Source organism: Malaclemys terrapin, chromosome 13 (assembly GCF_027887155.1).
Source record: "Malaclemys terrapin pileata isolate rMalTer1 chromosome 13, rMalTer1.hap1, whole genome shotgun sequence".
In the NCBI taxonomy this organism is placed as follows: Eukaryota; Metazoa; Chordata; order Testudines; family Emydidae; genus Malaclemys; species Malaclemys terrapin.
Window position 1 is genome coordinate 34,870,541 of NC_071517.1, and position 27,383 is coordinate 34,897,923.

General features: G+C 44.8%; 1 protein-coding gene and 1 pseudogene across 1 annotated transcript; both read right to left on the reverse strand.

Annotated features, from left to right (window-relative positions):
• Window positions 1-2,538: 2,538 nt before the first annotated feature.
• LOC128848445 (olfactory receptor 1009-like) lies at window positions 2,539-3,479 on the reverse strand (annotated as a pseudogene).
• Window positions 3,480-11,939: 8,460 nt separating this feature from the next.
• LOC128848101 (olfactory receptor 1009-like) lies at window positions 11,940-12,878 on the reverse strand. Its single transcript, XM_054047883.1, has one exon. The coding sequence runs from the start codon at window positions 12,876-12,878 to the stop codon at window positions 11,940-11,942; it is 939 nt and encodes a 312-aa protein (XP_053903858.1).
• Window positions 12,879-27,383: the final 14,505 nt, after the last annotated feature.

Here is a 27,383-nt window from a genome sequence, read left to right on the forward strand (position 1 = left end):
TCTTATCCATTCCAGTCTGACTTGCATGCATTCCTTGGAAACTGTGCAGCTAATCATATCCTTTAGTATGACAACCACCCCTCTAGTTCTGGGTCTGCCAACGCTTCTCTTTCCCTCCACTTCTAAGTTTAACTCCCTGTTTCCTATATAATCTTCTGATTTTCTTTTCACATGGCCAAACCATCTATGCCTCAATTCACTCAGCTTTTCTGTAACTGGTACCAACTTCACATTTCCTCTACTTCATTCATTCAAAACATGGTCCATCCACGGAACTCCAAGTATCCATCCTTACATTTTCATTTCCATTGCATTCAAGATCTGCTCCAGTCTCTTCCTCAATGCCCAGAATTCAGAGCCCTGTGAAAGTGAGGCCTAATTAACATCTTGCAGATCTCACTTTTTAATCTGGTAGGTTTAGTGAAAATACAAATGCTTATGTAAATAGACATATAATGCCCAATCCAGCATGAACGTTACTCCTGTAAATATGTTGTACACATGAATAATTTTATTGAAATTAAATGCGAGGACGGACTACTAACATGAGTGTGAATCTGTCTTCAGGATCGGGATAGTGAATAATGTTGATTAGATTCAGTCCTGCAGATGGTAAGTCTCTTGTAAGTCTTGTAAGTCTCAGTTGGAGTTCTGAATGCAGATAGGCTGTAGGGGTATGTCCATTTAGTCTAAACATTCAAGAGCATGCAGTATCATGTCTATAGAGAAGAAGAGATTCACAAAAACATAATAGCGAAATGAAACCCACTCAGAGGAGATCTCCTTTCTTTCTTCCTGTAGGATTTTCAAAAGGTGAGGGTGATTGTTTGGTGAATCACTATTGGGAGGGTGTTCTGTGCATGTACTGATGGCATGAAGAGGACACATAATTAGACAGTGGAACTTCTTGTCACAGAGTGACTTTGAAGGCCAAAAAATGTAGCAATATTCAGATAAGGTTTGGATAAGAAAAATATTCTGTGTTATTATAATTAATTATGACAACATATTTTGAAGGGATATTAAACATCATGTTTCAGGGATTAAGCCACATAACCCAGTCACTGTAACACATTAAACAGTTTTAAACAAGGTTCAGAGTATGGTTTGCAGAGATCTCAGTCTGCTTAGTACCTTGGCAAACACACCATTAAAAATCTCTTTTTATAACCTTTTATTAAAAACAAGAAGTAAAAATGCATTTGAAATGTAAAATATTAAATCAGGCTTTCATTTTAACAACATCTCTTGTTCCCTTTTCCTTGAGCTGGAGACAGTTTTTAAAAAAACAATTAGACACGTTCATGGAGGACAGGTCATCAATGGCTATTAGTTCAGAAGGCCAAAGAGGCAACCCCATGTTCTGGGTGCCCCTAAACCTCTGACTGCCAGAAGCTTGGACTGGATGACAGGGGATGTATCACTCGATAATTGTCTGCTCTGTTCATTCTCTTTAAAGAATCTGGCACTGGCCATTGGCAGAAACATGATACTGGGCTAGATGGACCGTTGGCCTGACCTGGGATGGTCTTTCATTTGTTCTTATGTTCTAACATGATAATAGGTGGTTCCCTAGTCAATGGGAGATGCTGAGGTGTGAGGTGTGTTCTAAACCCTGCTGCTGTCATAGAATTCAGTTCCCATATCCCCGTCAGTGAGACAAATTCTTCTGCTTGTCATTCTCAGCTAGGAACCTTCTAACCCAACCTAAGGGGTTTTTTTGTTTGTTTTTTTTTACATGAAGCTGGGGCTGCGGGAGGAAGAAAAAGGAATTAGAGGGAGGAGACAGCTATAACTTTTATCCCAATGTTCAGGGTAGTCAGAACTACCTGGAATGTGAGAGAGCCCCACGTCAAGTGCCTGATAAAGAGACAGGATTTAAACAGGGGATCTCTCCCTACCCATGAGGATGCCCTAACCACCGGGACACGCTCATGTGGATCTCTCTCTAACTCTCCTGTCCAAGCCTAAATTCCTTTGTGGATCTCGCCCTCCCTGGGGAATAAACCCATTGGCTCCAATCTTTATTATGTTATCCTCAGTAATTATTATTGAAAATCCTTGAGATTTTAGAAGGATAGAATAAGATAACTGATGTTAAGTGGAGTTTCAACAAATTCATCAAAAAACAAAAGAACAGAGATTAATAGATGAAGAGATTCTTTTTATAGAATTGGCCAGAATCTCAGCTGGCATAAATTGGGCATAGCTCCCCTGAAGTCAGTGGGCCAGATTAAAGAGATATGGAGATAGAGGAAAGGAAGAAATGTGTGAATGACTCTACAGCCCGGTGCTCAGAGCACTCACTCTGGATTTAGGAGACCCAAGATCCAGTCCCCCGTGCTCCAGTGACTCTTGCACAACTGGAAATCTGGCCCGCTGACTACAATGGAGCCACACTCATTTATACCAACTGAGGTTTTGTCCCAACGTTTCTATCAGTCACCTGAACTGAGAATTTCCCAAACACAAGTTATCCACAGTTCTATGCTCTCTGATTTAAAAATATGTAATTTAATTTATTTCAGATCATCAACATCACTTGAGAAACTTTAATTTCCCCAACATTTTCCTTAGAGCTGTTTTCACCTCTTTGTTTTTCAGGCTGTAGATGATGGGGTTTAACATGGGGTTCAAGACACTGTACTGGATGGAGAATATTTCATCCAGAACCCCAGAAGAGACTGAGCTGGGTTTTGTGTACTGGAGAAAACCTGTCACATACAACAAGCCAACCACAATAAGGTGGGAGCTGCAGGTGGAGAAGGCTTTATGCCTGCCCTCCGCAGAGCGTATTCTCAGAATGGTGAAAATGATGTGAATGTAGGAGATCAGGGTGAGGAGGAAGTAATTTGATGCAAATATGACAGCAGAAGTAAGAAGCACAACTTGATTGGTGAGCGTCTCAGGGCAGGACAGTTGTAATAGAGGAGGGAGCTCACAGCTGAAATGATGGATTTGGTTGGGCCCACAGAAATGCAACTTCAGAGTAAAAAGCAGTGTTAAGAAGGGCATAAAAGAAGCCCGTGGTCCATGCCCCACTCACCAGGAGAACACAGATCCCTTTGCTCATTCTCTCCATATAACGCAATGGGTCACAGATGGCAGCATAGCGGCCATAAGCTATGGCTGAGAGAATGAGAATTTCAGCACCACCTGAGAGGAGAATGAAGAACATCTGAGCAATGCAGCCATAAACAGAAATAGTTTTGTGTTCTGCTAGGAAGTTCCTCAGCACGTTAGGCACCGCGACTGAGGAATAGCAGATATCAACAAAGGATAAGTGGAAGATAAAGAAGTACATAGGTTGTGTGAAGGTGAGAATCAGCTCTTATCACCACCATGATCACTATGTTACCACCCAGAGTTATTAGGTAAATAACTACAAACACCAAGAAGAGGAAAATCTGCATGTGTGGGTCACTGGAAAGTCCCAGGAGAATAAATTTGGTCACTGTGGTTTGATTTTTCATTGGCATTTATTCAGGAAAACTGTGAGCTGGAAGATAGATTAATCAATCAATAAAGTTAACTCATACTATAAAAGTGAATTGAAATGGCATGTAGAAATCATCTCTTTTAAAAATAGACAAGATTTAGAGAAAGCAACAGTGATAAGCTGGCTGGAATTTGTGTGTTGTATAGAGACAAAATGGGCCATATACACAACAGGGCTTAGGCCCCGAACTGGCACTTTAAGCACTTAAATTGCAGAATTAGGCCTCACAGGTATTCACAAAATCTGCACCCAGCTGGGACTATGGGACAGCCTGATGCAGGCCTCACTTTGTCTCTCCTGTTGAATCTGTTCCTCTGTGGTTAAATAATTAAAGGGGCATCTAAGGTGAGGGCCCTAACCACCAGTACATAAAGCAATTCTCTCACTTGCTGTTTCTCTCTGGCCTAAAAACTCTTTAATCTGTCCCTCTAACATCAGCAGAGATACAGCTGTTTTTACTCCAGCTGGGGATCTGGCCCCTTTACTCCAATGGAGCTATGGCTGATTTATACCTACTGGGGATCTTGCCAATTCTATAAGTTCCTCTTTGTCTATTACATTTTCTATTTTTTGTAGGCCAGTGGATTTCACCCTTTTCTTTTCATTTGTGGACTCCTAAAAAAGTTCGAACGGACCCCTCATCTGTGGACATCCAGGGGTCTGTGGACCACAGGTTGAAAACCACCATTACAGAGTATTTAATATCTATAGTATCTTATTGGATTCATCCCTATTAAAATATCTAGGATTTCTATGATAATAAAATATTAATAAATAATACATAATAAAAATAAGAAACCCCCAAGACCTAGAAATACTGGTTTGGGCATAGGCTGACACCCCAGTCAAATACAGAGAACACTAGCAAATTGATAAATATTACAAATACCATAAAAAGGGCTTCAAAAGAGCTTAGCTGTATGACAGGCTCCTCCACTGACAAGGTGTGTGTGTGGAAGTGGGTAACCCCAGGTTGATATCGTGCAACTGTCCAAACAATTCAAGAAAACCACAGATAATTTTCAGCCAAAGACTGAAAAGGACTTGTGCAAACCAAGAAATGATCTAAGGTTGGATTTTGGCAAAAGCGGAAGAGATATGCTGGAGGACATGAATGCTCCAAGACTTGAAGAAGAGAAATGACCACACTGAGAAAGAAATGACTGAACACAGGCTCACTGGGCAACTGTAAGCTTAATAGCAAAGTGGAATTATTTACGCAAATGGAGACTGAAAGCCTGAAAAGGGAGATAAGTCATTTTGACCCACGTGCAAAAATTTTGGTAGAAGCAATGACACAGGATCAACAGTAGTGTGGAACACTGCCAGGGTGATCAAGAGGAATCAAGGGGATAAGTAAAAATTTGACATCCAAACAAGAGAGCTGCAAGTGATGCAACAAGTATTGAATAGCAATCAAGACACGGACAGGATGTCCGAAAGTGTAATAGAGGAAAAAGTCTTCTATCTGTGGAGGAAGAAGTTGATAATTAAGAATGCAATATCAAAACATATTAAAAGTGAGAAAGAGAAAGCGGTCATCTGGTGGTGATAAAAAGGAATGACCGAGAGTGCATCCCAGCCCAAGACATCATGAAAGATAGTAGATAGGAAATCCCCAAATAAAGATTCCAAAGTTTTACACAGAAATGAGTGCATGGACAGTGGTGGAGAGAGATGAAACCTATTAGGGATAGAAGATGAATAAACTCATGGCTTCTAGAAGGATATCAGAAAAGAGAGACAGAGAGCCTCAATATGAGTGCACAAGTCCTTATGGGTTATTTACACAGAAGAAAGATCAACCAACAAAATTGTTCCCTGAACCGCAGAAAGTGTTCTGAAAAGGAAGAAACTGTGGAGCGCCTGCTGAGCCTGGCTAGGAGAGAACAGATACAAGTTCCTGCACTGGAGTCCCTGTGGAAGTACGGATTTAAATGAATTGTGTGTTATTACAACCACCAAATCAAAAGTTCTCTTGAGAATGAACAGGCATAGACTGAGCAGTGCAGAAAAATAGGCCAAATGTGAATAGATAGTGCGATACCAGCAGAGAGTGTCATAAAAAAGAAACAAGAAGACAAGAAAGCAAAGTATGAAGAACACTTCCGCAAATTAGATTGTTTATGGAAAAATAGAATACAGATGATCCAAGCAATTATTGAAATACTTAGAGCGATCCCTAAGGGTATGACTGAGCAGCTGAAGAACACGTGAGGAGTGCAAGACATCATGTTCAGTGACTTCCAGCAGACAGCGCTCTTAAGCACTGTGAAGGAAAATCAAATGAAAAGGAGAACATTTGAGCATCTAAAATGCAGGAATTCTGTAAAGGGTTTAACAAAATTCCTGACTACCCAAACCTACAGAGTCGGTGCAGGACAGGATTCATTGGTGACTTATGGGGATACATTTTAGACAGTAACTTTACCCTTTTCATGCATAAAGATCTTGTATATTGTGAAAGCTATTTGTTTAAAAAAAAAACCTTATGTAATACTGAGGACAGTAATAATGATCCTAATAAATGAATGTGCCCAGTAAACACTCTCTAGACACGCTGACATGATTTTAAAAAGAGGGGTCTGATTGTAAGTTAATGGGAGTTTTGTTCCTAAATCACTTAAACTCCTCTGAAACTTCAACCCAATGGGACTTTTGACTCAGGGATCCTGCACTGCTAAATATCAGGCTGTTCCTACATAAGAGAATCTCTCCTGCCCTAATGGAATTGACACTGATGTGTAGTGGAAATGGGAAGGAAGCCAATGTTCTGACCAGTGTCAAATCTATGTTTATCCCATATGTATCCCAGAGAGAAAACGGTTTTCCAATTATCAGCTAATCAGACAAATGCCTGAGCAAAGAGATGGACCTTGTCTGAGTGGTAACAAAGTCACTGTGCACAGTGATACCAAAAGCTAAGTGTCTTCTCTAGAGAATGCCCTGCCTCAATTACTCACCCTCCATCACAGACTCCAAAAGTAGAAACTACTGTTTCCTACACCAGCTGATCTCAGTGTTCTCAGTGCTGCCTTGAGAAATACATAGAGAGAGATGGCTGGGTTGCCAGCCACGACCCCTATGCGGCTACTGACTCTGTGTGAGCCAACTGCTGCATTCAGGCAGAAATCAAAGGGACTCTGCAGAGAGACCCACCCCTAGAACTTGGTCCTTTGAAATTAAAAGGAAAATAAAACATTATAATGAATAAAAACATGAATCAACTCACCTGCCTTTTTAATGTGGATCATAAATATGGTGAGATCATTCTGACCTGTGGTTTCCTCTTCTTGTTTTCTTAGTCTATCTACAAATTTATTGATTTGTCTGTCTAATCTCTCTCTGCCTCTGGGAAACAGCATTTAGGTTATCTTTTTTTTTTTTTTTTTAACCAGGAGCAGTGAGACCCTTAAAGGGTTATCGGTGAGAGTGGAACAAAGACCCTTCCCTTAGCAGACTCCAAGACTAAGAGCTGATTTCTTGAGAGCTGTTTAAATGCTGTCTTGTTCCCCTGGAACAAGATCCCTGAAGTTCACTCTCTCTGACAAGGTACCAAGAACACTGCGCTGGATCAGCCCTTAAGCAACGGTGTATGGTTCATAAGAATGAGGGTACTCAGGCTTAGATTATGAAAAGAGCCCAAGAGATTTAGGTTTCCAATCTCAGGGACAGTCAATTAATAAGGCACACATTTAGGCTCAGATTCTGAAAAGTAGGCTAAGGAATTCGAGATTCAAATAGCAAATAATTTCCTCTCCCTAGACTCCTTTGAAGATGTTAGCAATAATGTATAATTACCACAAGAGGGCAGTGCAGGTGAAAGCAGGGGAATTGGCCAGCCACCCTTAAACATCAGCAATAGATCGATACACAGGTTAAGGAATGAGAAAAGCGCAATTAGACTGTAAGATGAAAGGAAAGAATAGGAGATGAGACAAAGGAAAAGCTATATTGTATGAGCTGGGCAAAATTTTCAGACAAACAGTCAGTTCACCGATAAATGCTGTTTTGATTGACCTGATACATTTGTGAATTTGAAGCAAGCTTGCCAAACGGATTAATCCAAGGCAAAGGGAAAAAAAGAAAAAAGGCTAATTTCACAAAGAGGCACAAGGAATCTCATTAACTTCTAGTACCTTTAACACATTGGTTAGGGAACTCAACACCCAGGCACATGGGAGACACTTATTCACGACCCACCTCTGCCTGTTGTGGAGCAGAGATTTGAAGTTTGGTTTCCCATCTCTCAGGAAAGTGCTTTAATCTCTGGGCTACAAAGTAGCTTGAAGCAGGGCTTTCTCAGTCTCTTTTCTTGAAGCTGTTCGCTTTGTATAAATCAGCAGCACATCAGAATTATCAGATACACGTCTGTAATACAGGCATGGCAGTGTATAGAATTGATTTCCATCTTAAATGGTTCCTTGCAAGTCTTCTTCCTTCCACAAGAGTCAGTTTGAGAGGACTAAGGTTTCTTATATCTCACAAAATTGCATCTTCCAATCTTATTCTTAGGCCTGGTCCACACTAACCCCCGACTTCGAACTAAGGTACGCAACTTCAACTACCTTAATAAGTAGCTGAAGTTGAAGTACCTTAGTTTGAACTTACCGTGGGTCCAGACGCAGCAGGCAGGCTCCCCCGTCAATGCCGCGTACTCCTCTCGCCGAGCTGGAGTACCGGCGTCGACGGCGAGCACTTCTGGGATCGATCCAGGATCGATTTATCGCGTCTAGACAAGACGCGATAAATCGATCCCAGAAGATCGATTGCTTACCACTGGACCCGGAGGTAAGTATAGACCTACCCTCAGTCAGCCTCGTGCTCTATTTCCTTTGACCCCAGATATAAAAAGCATTAGTAAAAGCATAACTTCTTCTGGGAGTTGAACATGACTCCACCATTGCAGTCATCTTCTCAACTGATGCCAGACTGCAACTTGCTGGGATCATCTAAGTATCTCCTCATTTGTGACAAATCAAACAAATTGAAGTCAAAAATACGCTGTAACTTTTGACACTGAAAATTGTTTAGTTTCCTCTCCTCAGCTGTGTTTAATGGATATGTTTCTTCAGCATATATCAGAGATGTCATCACAACAACATCTAACAGTTGCTTCTTAGTTGTCACATAGACATCCTGCTACCCAAACAGGGCCTTTGAAGGATGCTAAAATGCCATTGATACAAGAACTATCAGAGCTGTGACTTCTTCAGATTTACAACTTCCTTCCGTCAACTGACTACCCAGATACATAAAACTATTCACACATTCAATGTTGTTCTCATTTACGTGTTCTTTCTGCAGGTCATGAATAACCCCAGGCAAAACAAATTGCCCATCCAAATTATTTGTCATAGCATTCAATGAAATGAGAATGAGTTCACAAATAATTCAAGGGCACAAAACTAGGCCAACGTTCACAGCTAACATTTGACTGACTAATAAAACCACTATCATGGGTCTATAGCTTTTTCAAGAGATCAGAAACTGTCTCCTACATTTCTGAACATGTCCTGATGTGAACAGTCTAGTGAGGCCACCCAGTCTCAGGCTTCCTGCTCCCCAGTCTTTATGTCTCTTGGGTGGAGACCTGCATTGTTCTTCCTTCTGACAGGGGTGTTCCCAGTCTGACCAGTTTCCTGCCTTCACTATGTTATTCTAGGCAAAAGTCTGCCTAACAAACCAGCTCACTTCTCTTCTCAGATACACTACACAGGGATTATCCTGTGGATTCATGTTCTTCACACCCTCACCTCAGAACAAGAACAATGCCTGACTCTGCGAGTGACTCATTTATCGAGTTTGTCTCTTTGAAGAGACCTTGTATATGTAATCAGCCAGACAATCTTTGCCCAAAGTGCAGCTTCAAAAGATGGGTTTCCAGGTGAGTCATTTGCATAAGGCTGGCCCTAGACCAAATGGCGCCCCGGGTGAGAAGCATCTTTGGCGCTCCACCTCCATTTGTTAAACTTTTGAATACCTTATTTTTATTGCATTTGTAACACATTTCATGACTTTGGTGAATGATTTGCATGCATGAATTTGAACACTAGGATGTGTACATCTGTATTTTGTCGCTAACAACAAAAACAGCACTCTGAGCCCATCACCCCCCAAATCCGGGCCTGCATTTGCATTCCCTTACCCCCCACAAAATGTCCTTGGGCAGGGGTAGGCAACCTTTCAGAAGTGGTGTGCCCAGTCTTCATTTATTCACATTAATTTAAGGTTTTGTGTGCCAGTAATACATTTTAACATTTTTAGAAGGTCTCTCTCTATAAGTCTATATTATATAACTAAACTATTGTTGTATGTAAATTAAACAAGGTTTTCAAAATGTTTAAGAAGCTTCATTTAAAATTAAATTAAAATGCTGAACTTACGCTTCCAACCTTCTCAGCTCACTGCCCGCCTGGGGTTCTGTTCACCTGGGCCGGCAGCTGGCTGAGCGGGGTCTACGGCCGGGATGCAGGCTGGCAAGGGGCCGGCAGCTGGGACCCCAGACCTGGGGGGGGGGTTCAGGGGTCAGGGCAGAGGGCTGGGGGGCATGGGAGGTGTAGGGCAGAAGGCTGTGGGGGGGTTCAGAGGTCAGGACAGAGGACTGGGGGACGTGGGAGGTTTAGGGCAGAAGGCTGGGTGTGGGGGGGGAAGTTCAAGGGTCAAGGCAGAGGGCTGCGGGTGTGTGGGAGGTGTAGGGCAGAAGTCTGAGTGTGGGGAGGGTTCAGGGGTCAGGGCAGAAGACTGAGTGTGGGGGGAGTTAAAGGGTCAGGGCAGAGGGTTGGGGGCATGGGGGTGTAGGGCAGAAGGCTGGGTGTGTGGGGGGTTCAGGGGTCAGGGTAGAGGGCTGGGAGTGTGTGGGGGTTCAGGGCAGAAGGCTGGGTGTGGGGGGGAGTTCAGGGGTCAGGGCAGAGGGCAGTAGGGGTGGGGGGGTTCAGGGTCAGAGCAGAGGGTTGGGGGGCATGGGGGTGTAGGGCAGAAGGCTGGGTGTGAGGGGGGGTTCAGGGGTCAGGGTAGAGGGCTGGGAGTGTGTGGGGGTTCAGGGCAGAAGGCTGGGTGTGGGGGGGAGTTCAGGGGTCAGGGCAGAGGGCAGTAGGGGGGGTTCAGGGTCAGGGCAGAGGGCTGGGGTGTGTGGGGGGTGTAGGGCAGAAGGCTGGGAGTGTGCAGGGTTCAGGGTTCAAGGCAGAGGGCTGGAGGGTGTGGGGGTACAGGGCAGAAGGCTGGGTGTGTGGGGTAGTTCAGGGGTCAGGGCAGAGGGCTGTGGGTGTGTGGAGGTGCAGGGCAGAAGTCTGTGTGTTTGGGGGGGTTCAGGGGTCAGGGCAGAGGGCTGGGGTGCTCAGTTCATGGGGGTGTTCCCAGCCCCCTGCCCTGAGTAGCTCAGGGCAGGGGTCTGGAAAGGATATGCCCTGTTCCACCCCCTTCCCCAAGGCCTCTTCTCTGCCTCCTCTATGGAGCAGTGAGCATGCTGCTACTCTTCCCCCTCGCAAAGGCCATCAGCTGATTGGCGCAGGGAAGGAAAGGCGGAGGGGCAGGAAGGCACCAAGCTGGGAGAAGAAGCGGGGGAGGGGGAAAGCTTGGCTACCGCATGACCAAGCTTCTGTCTCCTGCTCCCGCAGAGGAGAGCGTTGGGCGGGGGGGGGCTGAGTGGGGCTGGGGGCCGGGACCACGGCAGGCAACAGTGTGCCACTCAAAATTGGCTTGCGTGCTGCATTTGGCACGCGTGCCATAGGTTGCCGACCCCTGTCATAGGACATCCACTTCACTCATATTGTCCCCAATAGTCCTTTGAAGTTCCTAATAGCTCCCAGAGATTGCATTATTCATGACTTCCTCCTAAAGAATCTCCATTGAAACCTACAACACTCCGATATAGGATACCTGATATGTGTCTCTCTTTATCTCTCCTAATAAAGCCTTATTTCCTTTGTGAATCTTGACCCAGCTGAAGATAACACTCATTGTTAATTATTGTTATTATTGGAGACAGAGACATTAATAGGGATGAATCCTATAAGTACTACAGATATTAAATAGGGTTTTCAACAAAATACTCTAAAAGAACTACAGAATGCAATAGACAAAGATGTTCTTTTCATAGAACTGGCCAGATCCTCAAGTGGTATAAATTAGCCATAGTTCCATTGAAGTCAGTGGGTCAGATTGAAAGAGATATTGGCCCAAAGAGAGAGAGAGCATGAATGGCTCTAGATCCTGGAGCTTCTAGCACTCACCCTACATGGAGACCCAGGATCCTGTCCCCTTTGCTCCAGTGTCTCTTCTACCCAATGGGGATGTGCCCTGCTGAGTTAATTGGAGGCACATTGGCCAAAACCTCAGCTGGTCTAAATCAAAGTGTCAGATACCTGAGCAGAGAATCTCCCAAACACAAGTTATACACAGTTCTATGTTCTTTGTGTTTTTTAAAAAAATAAGATCGACACTACCTGAGAAATTTGAATTTCCCCAACATTTTCCCTACAGCTGTCTTCACTTCCTTGTTTTTCAGGCTGTAAATAATGGGGTTTAACATGGGGGTCAAGATGCTGTACTGGATGGAGAACATTTCATCGAGAACCACAGAAGAGACTGAGCTGGGTTTTGTGTACTGGAAAAAAGCTGTCAAGTAAAACAAACCAACCACAATAAGGTGGGAGCTGCAGGTGGAGAAGGCTTTACGCTTGCCCGCTGCAGAGCGTATCCTCAGGATGGTGGAGATTATGTGAATGTAGGAATTCAGGGAGAAGAGAAAGGAGCTTGATCCAAGTATGACAGCAGAAATAAGAAGCACCACTTGATTGGTGAGGGTGTCAGTGCAGGACAGTTGTAATAGAGGAGGGAGCTCACAGCTGAAATGGTGGATTTGACTGGGCCCACAAAAATGCAACTTGAGGGCAAAAACAGTGTTAAGCAGGGCATGGAAGAAGCCTATTGCCCATGCACCACCCACCAGCTGAAAACAGATCCTTGTGCTCATTGTGTCCATGTAACGCAATGGGTCACAGATGGCAGCGTAGCGGTCATAAGCCATGGCTGAGAGAATGAAAGCTTCAGTAACAACTAAGAGGAAAAAGAAGAATATCTGGGTAATGCAGCCATTGACAGAAATAGTTTTGCGCTCTGCTAGGAAGTTCCTCAGTGTGTTAGGCACCGTAACCGAGGAATAGCAGATATCAACAAAGGATAAATGAAAGAGGAAGAAGTACATAGGGATGTGAAGGTGAGAATCCGCTCTTATCACTACCATGATCACTATGTTACCAGCAAGAGTGATTAGGTAAATAAGTAAAAACACCAGGAAGAGTAAAATCTTCATCTGTGGGTCACTGGAAAGTCCCAGGAGGATAAATTCGGTCACCATGGTTTGATTTTTCATTTGCATTTATTCAGGAAATCTGTGACCTGGAAGACCAGAAAAAAAATGAAATTAACACTTATTATGAAAATAAATTGATATAGTATGTGGAGATCATCTGTTCCATAGAATGAATGTAAAAAGAGTTCTATTCCATTCCATAAAATGTGTGTTTTAAGTAGACTAAATTTAGAGAGCGAGAGAAAGAGAGACGTGAGATGGCATTTGTGTGTTTTAAAAAAGCAAAATAAGCTGGATCCACAAAAGGACTTAGGAATCTAACTGCCACTTTAGACACCTAAATCCTATAATCACATCCTATTGGTATTCAGAAATTCCCTACTCAGCTCTGACTGAGGGATTGTCTGATTTGGGGCTCCCTCAGTCTCTCCTCTTGAAGCTGAACCTCTATGGATAAATCATTAAAGAGGCAGTGCAGGGTTAGAGGATACATAGTCTTCTGCATCCAGGGTGAGTGTTTAAGCCACCAGGCAATAGAGGAATTTATTCTCTCTCTCTCTGAAATCTGGCTTTATGACTTCAATAGAGCTACAGTTGTGTTACACCAGCATGGGATCTGGCAGATTGGCTGCAATGAAACTATGTTGAATTTACAATAGCTGGACATCTTGCCAAATCTATGAAAATAATCTCCTTCTCCATTACAGTCTGTCAGTTGTTCTAGACTGTTTTGTTGAAAACACTATTTAATATCTGTAGTATATAATTGGATTCTTACATATGAAAATCATTAGGATTTTTCAAGAAGAAGATGAAGAATAGAATCATAGAACTGGAAGGGACAGCAAGAGGTCATCTAGTCCAGTCCGCTGCACTCATGGCAGGACTAAGTATTATCTTGACCATCCCTGACAGGTGTTTGTCCAACCTGCTCTTAAAAATCTCCAATGATGGAGATTCCACAACCTCTCTAGGCAATTTATTCCAGTGTTTAACAACTCTAACAGTTAGGAACTTTTTTTCTAATGTCCAACCTAAATTGCCCTTGCTGCAATTTAAGCCCGTTGCTTCTTGTCCTATCCTCAGAGGTTAAGAAGAACGTTTTTTTCTCCTTCCTCCTTCTAACAACCTTTTATGTTCTTGAAAACTATTATCATGTCCCCTCTCAGTCTTCTCTTCTCTAGACTAGCAAAACCCATTTCTTTTCAATCTTCCCTCATAGGTCATGTTTTCTAGACCTTTCATCATTTTTGTTGCTCTTCTCTGGACTTTTTCCTATTTGTTCACATCTTTACTGAAATGTCACACCCAGAACTGGACACAATACTCCAGTTGAGGCCTAATCAGCACGGAGTAGATTGAAATAATTACTTATCGTGTCTTGCTTAAAACACTCTTGCTAATACATGCCAGAACGATGTTTGCTTTTTTTGCAATAGTGTTACACTGTTGACTCATATTTAGCTTGTGGTCCACTTGACCCCCAGATCCCTTTCCGCAGTTCTTCTTTCTAGGCAGTCACTTCCCATTTTTTATGTGTGCAACTGACCGTTCATTCCTAAGCGGAGTACTTTGCATTTGTCCTTACAGAATTTCATCCTATTTACTTCAGATCATTTCTCCAGTTTGTCCAGATCATTTTGAATTATAATCCTACCCTCCAATGCACTTGCAATCTCTCCCTTCTTGGTATCGTCTGCAAACGTTATAAGTGTACTCTCTATGCATTATCTAAATCATTGATGAAGATATTGAACCAGACCCAGAACTGATACCTTCAGGACCCCACTCATTATGCCCTTCCAACATGACTGTGAACCACTGATAACTACTCTCTGGGAACTGTTTTCCAACCAGCTATGCGCCTACCTTATAGTAGCTCCATCTAGGTTGTATTTCTATAGTTTATGAGAAGGTCATGCGACACTGTATCAAGAAGAAATGAATGTGACCAGAAAACATTATCTCGACACAGTGACATAATTTTGAAAAGAGGGGCCTGATAGAAAATCAATTGGACTTTTCCTCCTAAGTCACTTAAACTTCGACTCAGTGGGATTTTTGACTCTGTTGTCTGCACGTCTGAATATCAGGATGTACATACAGTAGAGAAATTTTCCTGCCCTTCTGGAAGTGAATGACTTCAGTTATTAATGGAAAAGGGAATGAAATCAATGTTCTGTCCAATGTCAAAATTATGTTTGTTCCCATACAACACTAGAGAGAAACTGAACCTTTCCTCCATTATCAGCTCATGAGATAAATGCCTAAGGAAAGAGATGGACCTTGTACTAGAACATGAATGTCAACACAGGCAGATTCTGTGCACAGGGAAATTCAATTCCAAGGGCATTTTCCAGAGAATGCCCTTTCCCTGACCTCCCCCCCCGAATACAAACTACTGCACCAGCTGATCTCCGCTATCTCACTGCTGCCTTAAGAAGGAGAAAGAGAGAGCTGGGTGGTTCAAGTAAATCAGTTTCGCCAGCCATGGCCCCTGTGCTGTAACTGAGTCTGTGTGAGCAGACTGCTGCAGTCAAGTAGAAGTCAATGGGACTATGCAGAGACCCACCCCTAGATAAGAGGGGCAGAATCCGGTCCTTTGAAATGAAAAGGATACAAAAAATAAAAAGGAATAAAAATATGAATCAACTCACCTGCCTTTTAAGTGCAGATCATAAATATGGTGAGATCCATTCTGACCTGTGATTTTCTCTTTTCTTAGTCTATCTACCTCCTTATTGATTTGTTTGTCTAGTCTGTCTATCTGTCTCTGGAATACAGCATCCAAGGAGATCCAATATTCTTTATCCAGAGCAGTGAAACCCCTCAAGGTATGTAGGGTTATCAGTGGGAGTGAAGCAAAGAGCTTTTCCTTAGCTGACTCCAAGACTAGGAGCTGATTCTTGAGAGTTGTTTAAATCCTGTCTTGTTCCCCTGGGGACAATCCCTGCAGTTCACTCTCTGTAACAAGCTTCTAGTAACATTGTGCTGGGTCAGCCCTTAAGCAATGGTCTGTGGTACCTAAGAATAAAAGCATTGAGGCTTGGGTTATCATATGCATACAAGTAATTTAGGTACCCAATGTCAGTGACAGTCAATTAAAAAGGCATGTATTTAGGCTGAGATTCTCAAAGCAGCTGAAGGGGTTAGATGCGCAAACAGCAGCACATTTCCTCTCCCTTAGACTCCTTTGAAGGTCCTAGTATTAGTGTATAATTACCACAAGTGCAGCAGAGGAGAAAGAATGGGGAATGACCAGCCATCCTTTAAAAATCACCAGTGGCTGGATACACAGGTTAAGGGATGAGAAAGGAGCAAATAGACTGAATAAGATGGCAGGAAAGAACAGGAGCAGCGGCACCGGAGGCAGCAAACAGGGCGGCTAACAGGGGAGTTTGAGAGGGAGTTCTCATTGGAGGAGAAGGTACCTGTATTTGCATCTGTCCTGGGTGTTCCTGGGTGTTCTTGTGTGTTTGTTTGTTTTGGTTTGTAGGGGCCGGCAGGGGCTGGGTGCTGGGACGGACGCCGAGGCCTGAGCAGGGGGCGGGGCTTGGCTGATTAGGGGGCCCATAAAAGCGGCCGCCCAGCCAGGCAGCGGCACAGCTGCGAGCAGCGGCACCGGAGGCAGCAAACAGGGCGGCTAACAGGGGAGTTTGAGAGGGAGTTCTCATTGGAGGAGAAGGTACCTGTATTTGCATCTGTCCTGGGTGTTCCTGGGTGTTCTTGTGTGTTTGTTTGTTTTGGTTTGTAGGGGCCGGCAGGGGCTGGGTGCTGGGACGGACGCCGAGGCCTGAGCAGGGGGCGGGGCTTGGCTGATTAGGGGGCCCATAAAAGCGGCCGCCCAGCCAGGCAGCGGCACAGCTGCGAGCAGCGGCACCGGAGGCAGCAAACAGGGCGGCTAACAGGGGAGTTTGAGAGGGAGTTCTCATTGGAGGAGAAGGTACCTGTATTTGCATCTTTCCTGGGTGTTCTTGTGTGTTTGTTTGTTTTGGTTTGTAGGGGCCGGCAGGGGCTGGGTGCTGGGACGGACGCCGAGGCCTGAGCAGGGGGCGGGGCTTGGCTGATTAGGGGGCCCATAAAAGCGGCCGCCCAGCCAGGCAGCGGCACAGCTGCGAGCAGCGGCACCGGAGGCAGCAAACAGGGCGGCTAACAGGGGAGTTTGAGAGGGAGTTCTCATTGGAGGAGAAGGTACCTGTATTTGCATCTGTCCTGGGTGTTCCTGGGTGTTCTTGTGTGTTTGTTTGTTTTGGTTTGTAGGGGCCGGCAGGGGCTGGGTGCTGGGACGGACGCCGAGGCCTGAGCAGGGGGCGGGGCTTGGCTGATTAGGGGGCCCATAAAAGCGGCCGCCCAGCCAGGCAGCGGCACAGCTGCGAGCAGCGGCACCGGAGGCAGCAAACAGGGCGGCTAACAGGGGAGTTTGAGAGGGAGTTCTCATTGGAGGAGAAGGTACCTGTATTTGCATCTGTCCTGGGTGTTCCTGGGTGTTCTTGTGTGTTTGTTTGTTTTGGTTTGTAGGGGCCGGCAGGGGCTGGGTGCTGGGACGGACGCCGAGGCCTGAGCAGGGGGCGGGGCTTGGCTGATTAGGGGGCCCATAAAAGCGGCCGCCCAGCCAGGCAGCGGCACAGCTGCGAGCAGCGGCACCGGAGGCAGCAAACAGGGCGGCTAACAGGGGAGTTTGAGAGGGAGTTCTCATTGGAGGAGAAGGTACCTGTATTTGCATCTGTCCTGGGTGTTCTTGTGTGTTTGTTTGTTTTGGTTTGTAGGGGCCGGCAGGGGCTGGGTGCTGGGACGGACGCCGAGGCCTGAGCAGGGGGCGGGGCTTGGCTGATTAGGGGGCCCATAAAAGCGGCCGCCCAGCCAGGCAGCGGCACAGCTGCGAGCAGCGGCACCGGAGGCAGCAAACAGGGCGGCTAACAGGGGAGTTTGAGAGGGAGTTCTCATTGGAGGAGAAGGTACCTGTATTTGCATCTGTCCTGGGTGTTCTTGTGTGTTTGTTTGTTTTGGTTTGTAGGGGCCGGCAGGGGCTGGGTGCTGGGACGGACGCCGAGGCCTGAGCAGGGGGCGGGGCTTGGCTGATTAGGGGGCCCATAAAAGCGGCCGCCCAGCCAGGCAGCGGCACAGCTGCGAGCAGCGGCACCGGAGGCAGCAAACAGGGCGGCTAACAGGGGAGTTTGAGAGGGAGTTCTCATTGGAGGAGAAGGTACCTGTATTTGCATCTGTCCTGGGTGTTCCTGGGTGTTCTTGTGTGTTTGTTTGTTTTGGTTTGTAGGGGCCGGCAGGGGCTGGGTGCTGGGACGGACGCCGAGGCCTGAGCAGGGGGCGGGGCTTGGCTGATTAGGGGGCCCATAAAAGCGGCCGCCCAGCCAGGCAGCGGCACAGCTGTGAGCAGCGGCACCGGAGGCAGCAAACAGGGCGGCTAACAGGGGAGTTTGAGAGGGAGTTCTCATTGGAGGAGGTAAGGGGGGAGGCAGGAGGGCACGGTGTGGTGTGTGCTCTGAGTCCACAGGCGCCGTGGGCAGGGAGCCCAGCAGGCATGAGCCAAGCAGCAGCAGCAGACAGAATGCAGATGGCTGCATGTGGAAGCTGTGGTATGTATATGGTCCTAGCAGGGGAGCCGGAACACAGGTATGTGTGTATGAAGTGTCGCCTGATAGTGTTACTGGAGGAAAAGATTAAGGGGCTAGAGATGCAGGTAGAGACCCTGGTGGAGTTTAGGCGGGGGTTTGAGCAGCTGATGGAGGACAGGCAAGGAGGGGCTGAAGGAGAACGCCCTGCGGCGCAGGTAGAGGCAGAGGAGGGTGATAGGGGAATGGAAGGGGGAGAGCATGGGAGGTGGAACCATGTGACTGTCAGAAGCAGGCCAAGGAAAAGAAAAGCCAGTGAGGGGGGAATAGAACTCAGGAATAGGTTCGAGTGTTTGGATAGCGAGGTGGAGGGGCAGCAGGTGGCGGCTGAAGGTGGGAGAGTGAGGAAGAAGAGAAGAGCGCCTAGTCCGAGAGAGAGAGGGGAGGAGTTGATGGAGACAGCACCAATTCTGGGCCCCGGGAGGATTCAGGAAGGCATAAGGGGGAGCATTAGGGAAGATAGGAACAGGCTCAGGTCAGGACTAGAGGGATTAGAGACTAGATTACTAGATGGCACTGTTGCCAGGCGAAGGCAGGTGTATGTAATTGGAGACTCATTACTGAGGAGATTGGACAGGCCTGTGACCAAGGCGGACCCGGAGAACAGAAGGGTGTGCTGTCTCCCGGGCGCAAAGATACGCGATGTGGACCTGCGGTTGAAAAGGATCCTAAAAGGAGCAGGTAAGAACCCCTTGATAATCCTTCATGTAGGAACGAATGACACGGCTAGGTTCTCGTTAGAGAGAATCAAGGGAGATTATGCCAGGCTGGGGAAGACGCTCAAGGAGATAGAGGCTCAGATTATCTTTAGTGGGATTCTGCCCGTTCCGAGGGAAGGGCAGCAAAGGGCTGATAGGATTGTGAGAATAAATACTTGGCTAAGGGAGTGGTGCTATAAGGAGGGCTTTGGGATGTATGGCCACTGGGAGGCTTTTGGGGACAGACACCTGTTCTCGCGGGATGGGCTTCACCTTAGTAGGGAAGGAAATAGACTTCTGGGAGGGAGGCTGGCTCATCTTATCAAAAGAGCTTTAAACTAGGAAGTTTGGGGAGAAGGTTGGGAGATGCACAGTTAATCTCCACGCCAGATTCCAGTATGGAAAAGGTGAGTAAAATGAGAGGAGACATAGCCGGGGAGACGAGATTGGACATAGGAAGGACAGGGGGGACGGGCGCAAGGAGGCCCGCAACATATAGTGCTACTAATGGGAGACGGGCTAAACGACATACATTAGGGTGTTTATACACCAATGCGAGAAGCCTAGGTAATAAAATGGAGGAATTGGAGCTCTTGGTCCAAGAGCTGAAACCGGATATCGTAGGAATAACAGAAACGTGGTGGAATGACGGTCACGACTGGAACACAGGTATGGAGGGGTATACGCTGTTTAGGAAAGACTGGAACAAAGGTAAAGGTGGGGGGGTGGCATTGTATGTCAACAGTGAAATAAGCTGTAAAGAAATAATAGTGGATGGATTAGATAACACAGAGTCCGTCTGGGCAATACTCACACTGGGTAATAGGACTACTAGAGCCTCTCCGGGGATAGTGCTTGGAGTGTGCTATAGACCGCCGGGATCGACCCAGGATATGGATAAGGAACTATTTAATGTGTTTAGAGAAGTAATTACTAATAGAAACTGTGTAATTATGGGGGACTTTAACTTCCCGGATATAGATTGGGGCACAAACGCTAGTAGTAATAATAGGGCTCAGATGTTCCTAGATGTGCTTGCTGATCAATTCCTTCATCAAGTGGTAGCTGAACCGACGAGGGGGGAGGCCACTTTAGATTTGATTCTGGTAAGCAGTGAGGACCTCGTTGAGGAAGTGCTAGTGGGGGACAATTTGGGCTCCAGTGATCATGAGCTAATTCGGTTTAAAATACATGGGAGGAGTAACAGAATTAAGTCAAAGACTAGGGTTTATAATTTTAAAAAGGCCAATTTTAACAAATTAAGGGGACTGGTAAGGGAAGTGGATTGGGCAAACGTATTAAGGGATCTAAAGGCAGAAGAAGCCTGGGATTACTTCAAGTTAAAGATGCATGAGCTGTCGGAGGCCTGCATTCCAAAAAAGGGAAAAAGATTACAAAGCAGGAGATTTAGACCGAGCTGGATGAGCGACCGACTCAAAGGGGTGATTAGGAAAAAACAGAAAGCGTACAAAGAGTGGAAGAGGGGAGGGATTAGTAAAGAAACTTACCTTAGTGAAGTCCGAGAATGTAGAGATAGAGTGAGAAAGGCCAAAGGCCGTGTAGAGTTGGACCTAGCGAGGGGAATTAAAAGCAATAGTAAGAGGTTTTACAGCCACATAAATAGGAAGAAAGCAAAGAAAGAAGAAGTGGGACCGCTGAAGACTATTGCCGGAGAGGAGATTAAAGACAATCTAGGCATGGCGCAATATCTCAATGAATATTTTGCATCGGTGTTTAATGAGGCCAATGAAGGTATTAGGGATACTAGCACCACTACAGAGGGGCATTCGGGATGGGGGATTACCGTATTCGAGGTAGAAACAAAACTTGATTGCCTTAATGGGGCTAAGTCGGGAGGACCGGACGATCTTCATCCGAGAATATTGAAGGAATTGGCGCGGGAAATAGCAGGCCCGTTAGCGATAATATTTAATGAATCTGTAAACTCGGGGGTGGTTCCGTTAGACTGGAGAATAGCTAATGTGGTTCCTATTTTCAAGAAAGGGAAAAAAAGTGATCCGGGTAACTACAGGCCTGTTAGTTTAACATCTGTAGTGTGCAAGGTGTTAGAGAAAATTCTGAAAGAGAAACTAGTTGAGGACCTGGAGGTTAGTGGCAATTGCGATAAATTACAACATGGTTTTACGAAGGGCAGATCGTGCCAAACGAATCTGATCTCCTTCTTTGAGAAAGTAACGGATTTATTAGATAAGGGAAATGCGGTGGACCTAATATACCTGGATTTCAGTAAAGCGTTTGATACTGTACCCCATGAGGAATTATTGGTTAAACTGAAAAACATGGGGATCGATATGAAAATCCAGAGGTGGATAAGGAATTGGTTAATGGGGAGAATGCAGCGGGTCGTATTAAAGGGTGAACTGTCGGGTTGGAGGGAGGTTACTAGTGGAGTGCCTCAAGGTTCGGTTTTGGGACCCATTTTATTTAATCTATTTATAACTGACCTCGGGACCGATTGCAGGAGTGGGCTGATAAAGTTTGCGGATGATACGAAGGTGGGAGGCGTTGTAAATTCGGAGGAGGATAGGGATATCCTGCAGAGAGACTTGAATGAGCTTGTGAATTGGAATATCAGAAATAGGATGAAATTTAATAGTAAAAAGTGTAAGGTAATGCATTTGGGGATGACTAATAACAATTTTAGTTACAAGATGGGGACGCATTGGTTAGAAGTAACAGAAGAGGAGAAGGACCTAGGGGTCCTCGTAGACCGCAGGATGACTATGAGTCGACAATGCGACGTGGCGGTGAAAAAAGCCAATGCTGTCTTGGGATGCATTAGGCGAGGTATATCTAGTAGGGATAAGGAGGTCCTGCTCCCGTTGTACAAGGCGCTGGTGAGACCTCACTTGGAGTACTGTGTGCAGTTCTGGTCTCCCATGTTTAAAAAAGATGAACTCAAACTGGAACGGGTGCAGAGAAGGGCCACTAGGATGATCAGAGGAATGGAAAACCTGTCGTATGAAAAGAGACTAGAGGAGCTTGGGTTGTTTAGTCTGACAAAGCGAAGGCTGAGGGGGGATATGATTGCTATCTTTAAATATATTAGAGGGATTAATACAAGGGAGGGAGAAGAATTATTCCAGCTTAGTACTAATGTGGATACGAGAACGAATGGATATAAACTGGCCGTGGGGAAGTTCAGGCTTGAAATTAGACGAAGGTTTTTGACCGTCAGAGGGGTGAAATATTGGAACGGCCTTCCGAGGGAAACGGTGGGGGCGACGGACCTGTCTGGTTTTAAGATTAAGTTAGATAAATTTATGGAGGGAATGGTTTAATAGTAAAACATAGTAGTCAAGGAAAACCAAACAATGGTAGGTAAATCGTATAATGGCTGACAGGGGTCAGGCTGGTGAATCTTGCCTATATGCTCGGGGTCTGACTGATCGCCATTTTTGGGGTCGGGAAGGAATTTTCCTCCAGGGCAGATTGGCCGAGCCTCTGGAGGTTTTTCGCCTTCCTCCGCAGCATGGGGCAGGGATCTCTAGCAGGAGGGTCTCTGCCGATTGAAGTCACCTAAAACAGGATTGGGGACTTCAACAGCAGAGTCCAGGGAAGGGGTAGGGACGGTTTTATGGCCTGCAGCATGCAGGGGGTCAGACTAGATGATCATAATGGTCCCTTCTGACCTTAAAGTCTATGAGTCTATGAGTCTATGAGGAGATGAGACAAAGGAGGAGCTTTTCTGAATACAGGTGGTAAATTTTTTCAGACAAGTAGTTTATTCACTGAAAAATGCAGTTTGGTTGACCCAATACTATTTGTGATTTTTTAAAAAAGCCAAATGATTTATACCAGGGTAAAACAGACAAACAAACAAAAACAATTAAAGTCACAAAGCAACACAGGACATCTTAGTGCCTCCCTAATACCTTTAACCTAGTGGTGAGGGAACTCACCGGGGTCATGGGAGATCCTCATGCAATTCCTTCTCGGTCTGATGTAGAGCAGAGATTTGAAGTTAGGCCTCTTATCTATCAGGAAAGTGCTTTAATCTCTGTGCCATAGGCCTTGCTGGAAACCTAAGCATAAGTAACTGTATTAACCAAAGGCAGGGAACCAGAGTAGGCCTGTCTTTGACAGAATAACAAAGCACTAGGTAAGCATATTGCTGACCAGAGAACACGGTACAAACACACACAGATCTCTGAAGTAGCTATGTTAATACATTCTTAAGAGATGGTACAAGAGCACACTGACCCCTGATAAGATAAGATTGGGATCACAGGATAATGGGTGAGGATGTTTTGTTCTAACTAGCAGGTACGAGGATAAGGGTGGTAACTAACAGCATCTGGAGTGTAATACGTAACTTTTTTGTATCAGTGTATAAAAGGAGAAGTCCAATGAGGGGCATCTTTGTATCGGTCAAGGGGACAGGACCCTGATGTCCCATCTTGTCACGGAAATACATGTGTTAGTGTCCCGTTAGACAGGGCACTAGTACCGTGCTTTGCTGACAATAAACCTGGCCGAGGGCCTTAGCCACCAAACGGAGCCTGTGGTCTTTCCTTAGGAATAACATCGAGGTCTGCTGAATTGGTAAGCTGCATTCCCTGCTCATGCAGCTGACACCGGAGCTCCAAGAACAGCAGCACTGAGCAGCCTTAACAACTCTCCACACCATGGTGGCATGTAGAATGGGTTTCCATCTTGAATGGTCCATTCCAAGTCTTCTTCCTTTCACAAGAGTCAGGATGGGATGATTTAGGTTTCTTAAATACCACAAAATTGCATCTTTCAATCTCATTCATGGTTGCACTGACTCTTTACTTCTTTCTTCCTCAGCTCTATAAACCTTCTGTAAAAGCATACAGTCTTCTGAACATTGCACATAACTCCACCATTGCAGTCGTCTTCTTCTCAACTAATGCAAGACTGCAACTTGCTGGGATCATTTAAGTATCTCCCTGTTTATGACAAAATCAAATCAATGGCTTTCAAGGATATGTCATAACTTTTGACACTGAAACCTGTTTAATTTCCTCTCCTCAGCTGTTTTTAATGAATATGTTTCTGCTCCATATAACAGAGTTGTCATCACTAGCATATTGAATACTTGTCTCTTAGTTGTCGCATAGACATTCTGCCTCCAAAACAGAGGGATTTGAAGGTGCTGAAATGTCATTGACACAAGACCCATCAGATGTGTGACTTCTTCAGATATAGAAACTCGTGCCGTCAAACAAGTACCCAGATAGAAAAACCTATTCACCCATTCAATGTGGTTGCCATCTACATGCAGCATCAGTGGGTCATGAGCAACCCCTGGGCAAAAGAAATTGCCCATCCCAATTATTTGTCAAAGCATTCAGAGAAACCAGGATGAGTTCACAAATGACTCAAGGCCAACATTCACCCCTAATATTTGGCGGACTAGTGAAATCCAGTAACATGTGTCTATGCCATTTTGAAGAGATGAGAAACTGCCCCGTGCATTTCTGAACATTTCCTCATGTGATTTTAATACAACATTTTGGATTGTATAATATGTTTTGTCACAGTACACTATCAGCATTATTTCTCTTTGTTCCTCTCTGTGTGTCATTTATCCTTCCATCAGCATCTATCTATCTGAGTAATAAGATAGATGAGCTAATATCTTTTATTGGGCCACTTCTGTTGGTGCAAGAGACAAGCTTTTGAAATACACAGAATTTTTCTTCAGGTCACTGTGCAATGGGTAGGACATCCTCTATGAAACAGGTACTCCATATCTTGTGGACATGAAGTGGGAGGTAAACCTGCATGTTTTATTCATAAGGTAAAAGCACTACAGAGAAAACATATAAAAATATGCTACACATATGCTAATAAGCTTACCAGTCATCACCCCAACTGCAGCCTGGGCTCTGGCAGAAGCTCTGGAAGAAGTCCCTCCTTAATATTAGCTCAGTGGTTCTGTTACTCACCCAATATGGAGGTGACCCCTGGTTCAAGGACTTGATGAGAAGAATAAATTTAAATGGTGATTTGTCCCCTCCCATATGTGTGACCTAACCACTGGGATACGGGATATGTTGATGTGGTTCTCTCTTAATCTCTCCTATTCAAGTCAAAGTCCCTTCATGAATCTAGACACAGCTCAGGATCGCACCCATTGGCTCCAAAGGAGCTATGCTGATATACATGGCAGGAGATCTAGCTTAAATATGTGTGCAAGGCTCTGGCAGGAGCTGTCCTTTAACCCCTACCCAGGGTTTTTCCTGTGGTTTCAAGTGCATCATATCTCAGCTCAGACCAAGAACATTTCCTGCCTTTGTTAATTAATTTCTCCAGGTAGGCTCTTTAAAGAGACCTTGAGTAGGTAATCAGACAGACAATGGGTATCCGCTCAAAGTGTAGCTTCAAAAGAATGCATTTTAGGTGGGTCATTTTCATAATCTTCACTCCCAAACAATTTCCTTGAAAATCCACTTCACACGTATTATCCCAAAAAGTCCTTTGAAGTCCACAATATCTCCCAGCAATTGCATTATTCATGTCTTCCTCCTAAAGAAGCGCCATGCAATCCTACAGAAGGAAATAAACAGTTGCATTTTTAATACAATAAAGTCCAAGAATGTGAAGAGTGTGGTGATCACCCTGCTACAGTATCCAAACTCAGTGACAGTCAATTAAAAAGACACATATTTAAGTTCAGATTCTTAAAGCAGCCAAAGGAGTTAGACACCCAAATAGCAAATATTGTTGTCACCCATATAATCCTTTAAAGATCCTAGCTATAATGTGTAATTACTGCAGAAAGGCAGAAGATGACAAAACGTGGGAAATGGCCAGCCATCCTTGAACATCACCAATAGACAAACACACAGGTTAAGGAATGAGAAATGAGCAAATAGACTGTATAAAATGGCAGGAAAGAATAAGAGATGAGACAAAGGAGATGTATTGTATAGAACTGGGCAAAATTTTGAGGTAAATTGCTTATTTACCAAAAAAAAAAAAGCAGTTTTGGTTGACGATTTGCAAATGTGAAACATATTTGCCAAATATTTTAATCAGGGTGGGAGTGGGGGTGGGGAGGGAAGTCTAAGCTGACAAACTCAGCATGTGGAACCCTAGCATCCCCCCCATACCTCCAACCTAGTGGTTAGGGCACTCAGCCATGGAAAATCCTCATTCAGTTCCCTCTCTGTCTGATTTGGAGCAGAGATTTGAAGCTAGGTCTCCCATCTCTGAGGAAAGTGCTTTAATCTCTGAGGTGTAAGGTAGTTAGGGCGGGGCTTCCTCAGGGTCTCCTCTTGAAGCTGTTCACATTGCATATATATCAGCGACACATCATCAGCAGCAGATACACATCACTATAATGCAGCCATGCTGGGACATAGAATAGATTTCCATCTTGGATTGTCCCTTGCAACTCTTCTGGCTTCCATAAGAATCAATATGGGAGGATTTAGGTTTCTTAAATTCTTCATAATTGCATCTTCCAATCTCATTCATTGTTGGTCTCATACTCAACACTCTTTGACCTCATATTTATAAACCTTCATTAAAAGTATACCTTCTGATGCACATTAGACAGGACCCCACCATTGCAGTGATCTTCCTCTCAACTGGTGCAAGAATTCAACTTGCTGGGTTTATCTAAGTAGCTCCTCATTTGTGACAAAATCAAACCAAGGGATGTTAAGAATACTCTTAACTTTTGACCCTGAAAACTGTCTAGTTTCCTCTCCTCAGCTATTTTTAATGGATATGTTTCTGCTCCGTATAACAGAGTTGTTATCACTACCATGCCAAACCCTATTCTCTTAGTTGTTACATAGACTGCCTGCCACCCAAACAGAGGCCTTTGAAGACGCCGATATGTCATTGATGCAAGACCAATCAGACGTGTGACTTCTTCACATATAGGACCTCCTGCTGTCAACTGACTACCCAGATAGGTATTCACCCATTCAATGTCATTGCCATTTACATGCACCAGGTCATTCATTTCCATTTTTTAGGAGGCATGCATGGCTTTGATTTTATCATCATGGATTCATAGAGTCATAGATTCCACAGGTATTTTCCTCAGCTCTTACAGCAGTAGCCATAGCTGGTCAATAGTCTCTCTAAGTAAGGAAATATCATCCACATATTCAAGATCCACTAAAGATGAATATTTAAATAGTACACCTCGTACTTCGGCTTCAATAAGCCTTGTCACTGGATAGTCAATCAGAACACTAAATAACATAAGTGAGAGATCACATCCCTGGCGTACCCTTCAT

What these genes read in the sequence shown, in the direction of transcription:
- LOC128848101 (XM_054047883.1), bottom strand. Translation starts at nt 12,878, where the DNA reads ATGCAAATGAAAAATCAAACCATGGTGACCGAATTTATCCTCCTGGGA.